Here is an 11,002-nt window from a genome sequence, read left to right as displayed (position 1 = left end):
AGTTATATTATTAATAGGGTTTTACTGTTCGTTTTTTTTCTGTTAAAATGCTAAATTAAACATGAATAAAATAAGAATGTGACTACACTGCCTTTAAAATGTGATCTAGTGCGATCATACCACCTTCAAAAAACATTTTGACATTTATTTTGAAATTTTTATTTTTGGGTGTATAATTCAAAACATGTCAAATCATTTGAAAAATCAATGCGCATAAAAACACTTTTATTCCTTCAACCATTTTCAAAAAGAAAATAAAGAGAAGAGCAAAAACGGGTACAAAAAGGGATGGTTGTAATCAGCGAAGAACTGGAGTTCGTCTTTTCTGTTCAGCTTTTCTGGACGTGATTTCGAAACCCAAAACTACAACAATAGCCACGCCCACCAAAGCAGAGATGACCAATTGGATCACAGCTTTAGTAGCGTCACAACAGCAGACACATTCTGAATCTGAGAGGATAAGAGAAGAGTAAATATACATAGAGAATGGGTGATGGTATGCTGCAGACTTGCATGAATAAACGCTAATATTACCTGAATGTATCTGACAGACTTCAGTGATGTTCAGATGTGTGGTCTGGTTTCTGATGGGGTTGTTGATCACACAGCTGTAAGTGTTTTTATCCTGATATTCCACCTCCAGATGTAAAGAGAGACTGATGTTGAGATCAGACACACTGATGCTGGACAATAAACTGTTTCCTTTGTACCAGGAGAGAGTCACATGACTCACGTTCACCACCGAACACAACAACGAACAAGATGATGAAGATGATGAAGAGAAACAGTCTCTTCTGATGACAGGATAAGACAGACGAGCTACAAAAGATTAAAAAACCCCATCAATAATGGCTTTATTCCAAATGAAATGAAAGTTTGTAGATTTTAACGTCACGAGGAAGCATTCATGAGCTGTTCATGAACACCTCACTATTTTCTAGATGTAGATGAGTGTGTTTCTCCGTGGAAACAGATTTGGAGAAAGTTAACATTACATTACTCGCTCATGGATGGGTGCCATCAGGATTAGAGTTCAAACATCTGACGAAAAATAAAAATCACAATAAACTGCAGTCCATCAATTATTGTCTTGTGAAGTGAAAAAAAAATGTGCGTCTGTACATATATATATATATAAAAAAAATTAAAACATTGCCAATAAAAGTCCTTAATAAAGCTAATTCTGATGGCACCCATTCACTGCTGAGAATTCATGGATGGCTTATTTTTTCCAAATCCATTCCCATGAAGAAACAAAGTCATAAATGACCGGAGAGTCTGTAAATGTTTCACAAATGGTGAACTATTCGTTTAAATGATGACATGCAACACTTCAAGTTATATGCACTGTCATAATTTATAGTTAATGTTGAGCAGATCCTTATATGGCAGCAGAGAAATATACAAATTAGTACCAAATACGGATAAAGCCAGCTGGTTTGTGTGCAGTTCTCAACTCACCATAAACACTGACATTAAACACTTTCCTGATCATCTTATTTCTGATGATCTGTGCTTTAAATATCCCAGAGTGATCGGTTCGGATGTTCCTGACGGTGAGAGATCCAGTCCGGGGGTCCAAGTGCAACCTATCTTCGAATCCTTTGGTGCTTTCAGATGCTGAGATGATCTGGGCCGATCTGTTGACTTCCGCCAAGGGAGAGTCTTCGGCTCCGAATCTCCACAGAATCAGATCATCTTTTTTTATTTCAGCATCGGTCTGCAGAGTGACAGAGTCTCCCTCCGTCACCGACACCGACTTCATTTCATCCGTCTCAACACCAAAGGCACCTGAAGAACAAGCAGCGATGGTTATTCAGACGGAGAACCCACATACTAAGTCCATCGGTTCAACAGAGTAGCTTTTTACTCACCGACAAGCCCGGATAAAGACAAACAGAACAAAACAAACGCAGGAACCATTTTCAAGCCGCTCCCAGAACAATCAGCAGCTCGAAACACGATGAAAACGCTCAAAGCGAGCGGTCTTCGCCTAGCAGGATGTGACACCTTAGTCTCTACATGCTTGCTGCGGCCACAGTGGTCATGTTTGAGCTTTTATCGGCGGAAAGCCGGTTAAAATGAAAATGGTCTTGTTTGCTGTCTCCAATATTACTGAAGGTATAAAGTCAGAAAACAGAGGATTATGTGAATGTTGGGTAGTTGATTCAAAACTTAAGCATGCCTTTTGGTTGCTTTTTTTACGTCTGATAAATGCATAAATGTCAAAATAGTCATTTCAGATTAAGAGAAAACGGGAAGAAAACCATTTCTAGCACATTGGTGGGAAAAATGTACTCTATTATAAGTTTTGGTTGATGTGGGATTTAGACTGTGATGTTCATGTCAGCAGAAGAAAAGAAAGCCTTTACCCCCCGCATACGTCAACTCTGATGCACCCCTGGCAGACGAAACCACATTTCGTTCCAGATAAATGAGACCACAAAAGGTTTCGCTTTGACTCACAGTTGCATGCTTATTCCCTTTTTCGCAATGCACTTCAGCAAGAAATGATATAATTTGATACACCCTCAGGTGCTCTTAATCAAATTAATTTCATTCGTACTGCTTGCTACACCAAGTGAGCCTGTGATTGGCTACTGCCATTCCTGCACTTCTGATTGGGCAACCCCGGTTAACGCAAACACCAGACTGTTACGAAACGCGACCAGGGGTTTCTTCATTGGGGTCGTATGGCGACCCAAGTCGGAAAGAGATTTTATAGGGTGCTTGTGCCTGTATCAAAGTAACTTCCGGTCTGTACTTTTTTTTATCTGTATTTTCCATTGGCTAGCGTTTGGTACAAACGCAGTTAAAGTTTAGACGATGAGTCGAAAACAGCATCGGCACTTGTAGCAAAGAGCTTTCGACCGCCAGTCATTTCTACGCAGTAGTGAAACGCAGACATTAAAAAGTGAAACACTTAAATGTTGGTATACTTTGTACAGGCGAGCAGGAAGCCAGAACATAAACGCATTATTTTCACATTAAGAAAACCGACCCATGGATTGCGTTAATTTTCCGGCACACGCATCATTAGTAAAGAGATTAATCTGATATTTAAATATTACAGTTTTAAATATATTACGGGACTTGATTTAGTTGATTGTTTAGTGATTGAAATATTGCCGCTGGAGCTCAATTCGGCGAACGTTTGGCAAACACGTTTTATTTATGTTGTATTGTTTTTTTAAAAAAAAGAGATCTAAATATTTGCGGCTGTGAAGCATACGAAAAACTGACAGGCTTTTCCCGCATTTATATGGACGCAGGAACGTGATGAACGTGACTTGTCACGTGACTAAAAAACTACGTTTTCCTTACGTGATTTTATATATATATATATATTTTAGCTTTGAGATATTTTAAAGACACGAGGAACAGAATTACTCTGAAAATACAATTATGTTCAAAAATAGAGAAAGAGAGAGAGAGATAAAAAAAAAAACAAAAAAACAAAAAAAACATACGTTTCTGCGAAACATGGGAGTTTCCTGACGATCACAAGAATGCGTTAGGTGGCGATCAAAGCTCTCTAAGTAAAGAAGTTTACGCCTATTTCTACTCATTTTTTTTTTTCAGAACATTTTTACATGAACGTTCAAGACCCAGTGATATAAACCAGTACGCAGGAATATACCTACGAAGTTTGTCTCTGATGGGTTTAAGCGCTTTACTGTCCGTTCAAAAATCACTTCAGATTCGTGACAGGACTTCTGTTTTTCCCCACATCAGATTTGATTCAAACGCTTTCTATTCGTCGGTATGAAGATGATAATTGTTTTACTAGTATTATTACGCATACACGGTAAGTGTTGGATACGCTTTCGGTTTTGATTGCGCAATTCCTGTAAAACCATTGCCTTAATGCGAGGGACAAAATTACTAAATGTTTTTGCAGTGCATCAAATCTTCATTCAGAAGATGAACCTACGTCTTCTGGCTCTGAGCGAGTGAATATAAGACGTTTTGTAATAGTTGTATATATACATAGTTTGCCGCTGGACCCATTTGCCTGTTTGAATCCGGTTGGTTTTTCTACTGAATCGCTATCTGAATCATTTCCATTTGTCTTGCAGGGTCGTCGGGTGCCGAGACAGATGAGATACAGTCCGTATCGGTGTTGGAGGGAGAGTCTGTCACTTTAGTTTGTGGTGAAACCCAAAAAGAAGATCTAAAAGTGTGGACCTTTGGACCCGACAACACTGTTATAGCTATGGGCTCTGATATTAAGATATTCAGAGACAGGTTTCTGGTCAACCGATCGATTGGATCTCTTACCATCAAAAACATCACAGCTAATTTTTCTGGAATATATAAATTAACTGTCGTCAGGAAGAGCTCCTACACGACATTTAATGTTACTGTCTATGGTGAGTAATCTTTCTGTTTTTTTGTGGGCATTAAATAGATGTTACTTGTTGGAAGTAGCTCTTCTTAACATACACTTAAACATTAAAGTGATGTCTGCATGGTAGTGTACTCTAATATTTGCATTGAACTGTTCTGGAACGGTGTTGTGAACTAGTTGTGTACTCTTTAGGAAGCACAAGCAAAGTAGTTTCGTTTTCACAATGAAACGCCGGCGCCTCCAAAACATGGCGCCCGCAGCAGCACTACAGAGGAAATAATAGCTCAGCTGTCTTTCTTTGCGTGAACATTTGGATGATGTTATGAAAATAAACCCACTCTGTGACGTAGAGACGTGGAGGCGTGTTTAAACGAGCATAACTTAAAAAAATCTTTTGAGACTTTATTATAACTTTGGGGATCCTTGAGAATTTAATGCTAAGATTAATTCGATAAATGTATTGACTTACCTGTTGAGCGTTATATCAGGTCTTTCAACTCTTTTCGTGGTCATATGCATTCGCTACAGCTTGTCACCTGAAACAATGTTTAAAAAAACAAATATATGATCTTGATAAAAGTCCTGTATAGATGCTTTTTATTTATCTCGAACTTTTAAACTACTGCATTAAAGCGTCATTCAAATTTCTTTTAGATATACATTGAGATTTACCAATAAAATTAGATTTGATCTGAATATCACCTTTTGCATGTTTCTTTTGTCATGTTTCCAGCTCGTCTGTCTGTTCCTGTCATCAGCAGAGACTCCTCACAGTGTTCTTCATCATCTTCATCATCTTGTTCGTTGTTGTGTTCGGTGGTGAACGTGCATCACGTGACTCTCTCCTGGTACAAAGGAAACAGTTTATTGTCCAGCATCAGTGTGTCTGATCTCAACATCAGTCTCTCTCTACCTCTGGAGGTGGAATATCAGGATAAAAACACCTACAGCTGTGTGATCAACAACCCCATCAGAAACCAGACCACACATCTGGACTTCAGTCAGCTCTGTAAACCATGCTCAGGTATATACTCCAATATAAAAATATGTACTCAAGTAAACTCTAAATGCTTATCTCAGCCTAATAACTACACTAGTTTCCTTGAGAAACACTTAATTCAATGCAATCTCTGCTTAGAGATACAGTGGTGCTTCAAGGAACCTGTTTAATTCTGTTAAAGTAGGGTCACCCACCATATTCATTTCATTTATCCATGTTGTAATGCTGGCACGGTTTACTACTGTAAAAATAACAGTCTTTAATCAAGAGAACGTAGCAGCTTCAATAGATCACAAACAGATATTGTTGGGTCCAGAGTTTCTCCACAAGTATCTAAAGTCTCTAAGATCTCTATTGCAGCGCATGGACTGTCTGTAGGTGTCATAGTAGCGATATGCGTTGGTGTTCTCCTGCTGGCAGTCGGCTTGGCTTTTGCGGTTTACAGAAAATACTTCAAAAAAGCTGTGAAAAATGGTAAGTGTGTTACATTCAGCAGATACAATAAGAAAATATTTAAAAATATATATTAAAAGAAAGTTCATTTTTGTAGCACAGTTGTTACAAATTCCGCTAGATTGCGGTAGAGTTTGTTATTTTGCTACTTTGAATTTATTGTTCAAATAAGGTGATTATTTTAACAGGACAGTCTACTGTGCTACAAGAAGTTCAGCAACCTGATCCACTAACGAATGGTAAGATGTTTGTAGTTCTAATGAAATCATTGTCCACCGCACAATGTCTTATAGGCAATGTTATTTATTATATTATTAGCCGTGCATTGATTTATAACCGGAATTAGACCATCCCGAAATCTTTTACATACATTTTGCAACATACTAAAGGCCCCGATGTACTTCAAGTTCTTTTTCAATCTTTGTTTGAGGGCAAAAAGAAGGCTGAAAAGGCTGGAGGCGGGATTTAGATTAACATCAGCATGATTCAAACATGATTGCCATCTATCCATGGCTCCGGAAAAATTGCATCTGATGTTTCTCTACGTCACTTTTTGCATAACTCCAGGTCGTCGACACCAGCTAGGTTGTAATTTATTTGTAGGAATTAATTGCTTTCACAGCTATGTATGTAGCGACTTGGAGATGATTCTCCATCACCTGACCTTGGCTGAATGAGAAACATTTCAGAACACACCCACCGACTTCATAACCACCTCAGACTAATAGCTCAAAGGTGTTTAGGAGTCAAACTCAAACTCAGAACATTTCATTTCATTTCAGTTCGTTCTTCGATTTCGTTAAGTCTATTTTTGAATATTATTTGGGACAGATAATGTGCAAATTGGCCTGCAGAATAATAATTTGCCTTAATTTAAAAGCTAAATTAAGATCAGATCCGTTTTTTGGTCAGGCTTTACATTAGCTTCATATGTAAACATTGGTTGACCAATCCTGAAAAAATCTTCTAAACATTTATTAATCATAATATTCACCAATATTTAATAATGCGCTGTTAAAGTTAAAGGTTGCAACTGTGTTATTCAGCGAACTAACATGAACCCTTCATGAGAATTTTATTTATTATTATTATTAATACTGTTATTTTTTAGAAAGATTAATAAATAATATTTGATAGTTTATTTGATGTTTGTCTTTTGCAGATGAAAGAATTAATGATCAGGAAAGAGATTTACCAGATGGTAAGTTACCGTGAAACAATGTGCATTGTCATTGTACATTACATGTAATCATAATTAATAGATATTGTGATTATTGTTCAAACAGGTCCGGAAGAACATAATCCACTTATTGAAGGTAAGATATTAAGCTATGGTGTAAAAATAAATAAATAAATAAATAAATTATATATATATATCTTAAATAAACATTTTAGATAATGACTCCAACCCAATCTTTCCACTTAACCAATCTATTACATATCTATCATGTTTGTAGTTGTTTTTTCGTGTGGCAAACTTCATTTGAGCAAATTGGAATTGGTTGCACCCCTTTAAATCCAATTCAACTTCCTGCATAAATTCTGGTCTACGCAAAAACAAAAAAGAAATCTCAGAAACCACAAAATGCAGTTAACAGGTTTAATAAGAATTAAGTGATTATTTTTTTTAAACAGGTCCAGTTCTTGGGAACGAAGTTGATCATCCAAACGCTGGTAAGATGTTATATTACGGTGTGCTCTGAAACTCTGTGTTTGTGTGCAAATAAAATAAAAAATTTGCTATTTGCAGACGTGAAAATTCCTAATCAAAAGAGTGATTTACCAAATTGATCAGTTACTTTAAAACAATGTACATCTTTGTTGCCTATTATATGTAATAAATGTCTATTATTCAAACAGGTCAGGAGGAATATGCACCTCAGGGTAAGATAATAAAATAAATTTTAAATCAAATATCTGTAGACTGTCACTAAGAGTTAATGCTCTATCATCTTGGAAATACGCCCTACACTAAATCGAACCATAAACCTACCAGATATTGTTAACAAAATTAAAACTGATATTAAAAAGGCATTTGATGAAAAATGATCCGGTATGGTTACAACTTCTCTTACCGTTAAATTACTGGAACTAATTTACTGATACTTTTAAAAAGGATTTGTTCACACATGACCAGTATGTGTAATAGTATATGGCTAATGTTTGTTTGAAAAAAATGAGGTTTCATACCACCTATACATGTTTCATTTGAAATTATTTTTCTCCAGGTATGCTTTATGCTGAGCTAGATCAGGCGAAGGAAATAAAAGTGCAACAAGGAGAAAACTTCACCCTAACTACCGGTGTTACTGAGATACAGAGAGATGATCAGATTTGGTGGAAATATGCTGATTCCACTGACTCCACAACATCATTCAGTGTCATTGCTGTATGCGATACGAGGACAGACAGGTTCACAGTAAAGGAAGGGCCTGAAGGGAAATTCAAAGACAGGCTACATCTGGACCCTCAGACTGGAAATCTCACAATCAAGAACATGAAAGTCAAAGACACTGGGCATTACAAGCTAGATATCAGGAGCAAACAGCGGCGTACAAAAACAATCAAAGTCCATGTCCATGGTGAGAAGCCTAAGTATTTATAAGTGTTTGAAATGTTTCTCTTTGTCTTATTTCAACTCCCTGTCTAAATCTTGTGCTTGAGCCTATTCAGATATTATAGAATTAGTATTCAACACCTCCAAATCTTCAAGTAAATACTAACTAAATTTACATTTCTCTCTTACTCTGTGTATTATTGCAATCTGGCAATTGTAATGCCATCCATCCATACATCATCTTCCACTTATCCGGGGCTGGGTCACGGGGTCAGCAATCTAAACAGGAACGCCCAAACTTTCCTCTCCCCAGACACTTCCTCCAGCTCTTCTGGGAACACAGAGACATTCCCAGGCCAGCCGAGAGACATAGTCCCTCCAGCATGTTCTAGGTATTGGGGACATGCCTGGAACACCTCCCCTGTCTACTCTAAACTCCCTTTGAGTGACTTGTGCTCTTCACCTTCCTCATCTCTAAATGAGCGCCCAGCAATCCTTTCAGTCATGACCCAAAGCTCATGAGAGTAGGAACATAGATCGACTGTTACTAAATCGACTAAAAATGCTGTCTGTAAAGATAATGAACTAGACCTGTGACAAAGAGCAGCCCTGCCAGAGTGCAAATACTCACCGGAAACAAGTCTGACTTACTGCCGGCAATGCGAACCAAGCTCCTGCTCCGGTCATACAGGGACCGGACAGCCCTTAGCCCTGGGCCCTGGACCCCATACTCCCAGAGCACCTCCCAAAGGATAGCACAAGGGACATGTATGTCTTCTTCAAATCCACAAAGCACATGTGGACTTGTTGAGCAAACTCCCATGAACCTTCCAGTACCCGGTAGAGAGTATAGAGCTGGTCCAATGTTCCACGACCAGGACGGAAGCCGCATTGTTCCTCCTGGACCCAAGGTTCGACTACTGGACGAATTCTTCTCTCCAGTACCCTGGCATAGACTTTCCCGGGGAGGCTATTGAGTGTGATCCTCCTATAGTTGGAACACATCCTCCTTAAAAAATATGTCAGCCAAGACAGCCCCACGACATCCAGAGAACTGAGTTCTGGATCTGCCTCGCCACCAAGGGGCTTCTTAACTACGTCTGTGCCTCTGGCTTCTGCTTTTTTCAGTGGAAAGGACATTGTCGGGTGTTGGAAGGAATACCTTAAGGATTTCCTCGATCCCACCAATGTCCCCAGTCAAAGTCAGCAGAATCCCACACCCACTGTATACAGTGTTGGCAGGGCACTGCTTCCCCCTCCTGAGGCGCCGGACAGTTTGACCAATAGTCGGCCTCACCAAACTCTTCCCAGACCCGAGTTTTTACCTTCACAACCACCTGGGCCACAGTCCGCTTGGCCCACCGGTACCTATCAGCTGCCTCAGGAGTCCCACAAGCCAATCAGGCTCGATAGGACTTCAGCTTGACGACATCCTTTACTTCCGGTGTCCACCAGACTTTAGAGGCGGAGCTCAAACGGCCATGTCAGAAATGGAGGTGGAGAACATAGCCCGCTCGGACTCAATGTCTCAACCTCCTTTGGGATCTGATCAAATCTCTGCCAATTAAAGGCCCTTTAATTGAAATGTAATAGTGTAATTTAGCCATACAGTGCAGTTTAACACTGTCTACACACCTTGTCATTCTTTATTTTACAGATCCCACAAAAAAGGAATGCCAAATGACAAATCCAAATGACACAAGATTGTCTTTGATAACAGAAGAGGACCCCAACAACATTACTACATATACTGTGGAGCTGACAGATACAGATGAGGAATAGTACTCATTAACACTTGTGCTGTTGATACAATGAAACATTGAAATTAGTTTTTTTTGTGAAAAGTTTCTTGGCCAGTAAAGCTTTATGCAATTATTTACAATGTAAATGAACACCAAAACAGGATAAGCAGCAAACTTTGCAAAACATTTTTTTATCCAAGACTGTACACATGCATACTCACAAACCATACTTTTTCAAATGGTTGAGAAGATACTCATGAAGTGCATGTATTGTGACAGCACACAAAAACATGCACACAATATGTCTTGAGGTGCAAAAGGTTTTATTTGGTTTACTCCATGTTGACTGATTTTCATATTTAGAGATTTTGTAAAACAGCTTTAAATATACTAATTTAAAATGACAGTGCCAAAGCATTCATGTACCTCATATTGTACACAAACCATATAAAGGTTTGTGTGCATCTTATGAAATAATTTGGGAGTGATAGTTTTTAACATTCAGTCAAGCATTTGCTGACAATATTTAATATTTAAGACACTCTTTGTAAAATCACGGTGAAAACATCTAGTATTCCGAAATGTTAAACATATTTCAGTGACTAATAAAACTCGACTTATGAAATGTTGTGTGCTTGCAATCCTGACAAGGTATTAGCAAAGGAAAATCTTCAAATCATACAGTAACTACAGAAGAACATACGAGAAGTCCTCTGAGGATGTACTAGTGGATTAGTTTTTGATGGTTCTTTTTGCCAAAACGTTAAAACTCAAGGACGGATCTGTACTGTTTAGGATCGAGACGCACCTCAGAATCAGTAAGCCTCACACTTTATGACCTGGCTTCACAGACAGGGTTTAGATTAAGTCATTTCATTCAAATTAGGACAATTAACATT

General features: G+C 38.4%; 2 protein-coding genes across 7 annotated transcripts; one reads left to right on the top strand and one right to left on the bottom strand.

Annotated features, from left to right (window-relative positions):
* Nucleotides 1–158: 158 nt before the first annotated feature.
* Nucleotides 159–5,179, bottom strand: LOC122327489 (SLAM family member 5-like). 4 transcript variants are annotated; one of them, XM_043222897.1, is made up of 5 exons: nt 1,875–2,068; nt 1,462–1,791; nt 734–819; nt 535–637; nt 159–450 (listed from the first exon to the last, which is right to left on the bottom strand). In XM_043222897.1, exons 1-5 carry the CDS (start codon nt 1,921–1,923, stop codon nt 299–301), a joined length of 720 nt encoding a protein of 239 aa, XP_043078832.1. In that variant the 5' UTR covers nt 1,924–2,068; the 3' UTR covers nt 159–298. The 4 variants fall into 4 exon arrangements, with proteins under 4 accessions (XP_043078832.1, XP_043078830.1, XP_043078831.1 ...); XM_043222895.1 differs by lacking the exon at nt 1,875–2,068 and adding exons at nt 4,821–4,887; nt 5,054–5,179 and having other exon boundaries at nt 160–450; nt 535–819; XM_043222896.1 differs by having other exon boundaries at nt 160–450; nt 535–819; nt 1,921–2,028.
* Nucleotides 3,483–10,728, top strand: LOC122327365. 3 transcript variants are annotated; one of them, XM_043222677.1, is made up of 11 exons: nt 3,483–3,808; nt 4,080–4,373; nt 5,085–5,375; nt 5,712–5,825; nt 5,993–6,043; nt 6,967–7,005; nt 7,091–7,120; nt 7,440–7,478; nt 7,665–7,688; nt 8,033–8,386; nt 10,019–10,728. In XM_043222677.1, the coding sequence occupies exons 1-11, from the start codon at nt 3,766–3,768 to the stop codon at nt 10,141–10,143; spliced, it is 1,404 nt and encodes a 467-aa protein (XP_043078612.1). In that variant the 5' UTR covers nt 3,483–3,765; the 3' UTR covers nt 10,144–10,728. The 3 variants fall into 3 exon arrangements, with proteins under 3 accessions (XP_043078612.1, XP_043078613.1, XP_043078614.1); XM_043222679.1 differs by lacking the exon at nt 3,483–3,808 and adding an exon at nt 3,830–3,953; XM_043222678.1 differs by lacking the exon at nt 7,665–7,688.
* The last annotated feature ends 274 nt before the right edge of the window (nt 10,729–11,002 follow it).

This window comes from Puntigrus tetrazona, chromosome 22 (genome assembly GCF_018831695.1).
Source record: "Puntigrus tetrazona isolate hp1 chromosome 22, ASM1883169v1, whole genome shotgun sequence".
NCBI classification, from domain to species: Eukaryota; Metazoa; Chordata; class Actinopteri; order Cypriniformes; family Cyprinidae; genus Puntigrus; species Puntigrus tetrazona.
This window is presented reverse-complemented; position numbering and strand designations above follow the sequence as displayed.

Excerpts from the sequence above, each read along its gene's own strand:
- LOC122327489 (XM_043222894.1), bottom strand. The coding sequence starts at position 1,923 with ATGGTTCCTGCGTTTGTTTTGTTCTGTTTGTCTTTATCCGGGCTTGTC. Across the intron at positions 1,792-1,874 it reads GTCTTTATCCGGGCTTGTCG|GTGCCTTTGGTGTTGAGACG; the intron begins GTGAGTAAAAAG and ends CTTGTTCTTCAG. Across the intron at positions 820-1,461 it reads GTTTAATGTCAGTGTTTATG|CTCGTCTGTCTTATCCTGTC; the intron begins GTGAGTTGAGAA and ends AATCTTTTGTAG.
- LOC122327365 (XM_043222677.1), top strand. The coding sequence starts at position 3,766 with ATGAAGATGATAATTGTTTTACTAGTATTATTACGCATACACG. Across the intron at positions 5,826-5,992 it reads CAAAAAAGCTGTGAAAAATG|GACAGTCTACTGTGCTACAA; the intron begins GTAAGTGTGTTA and ends TTATTTTAACAG. Across the intron at positions 7,006-7,090 it reads GGAAAGAGATTTACCAGATG|GTCCGGAAGAACATAATCCA; the intron begins GTAAGTTACCGT and ends TTGTTCAAACAG.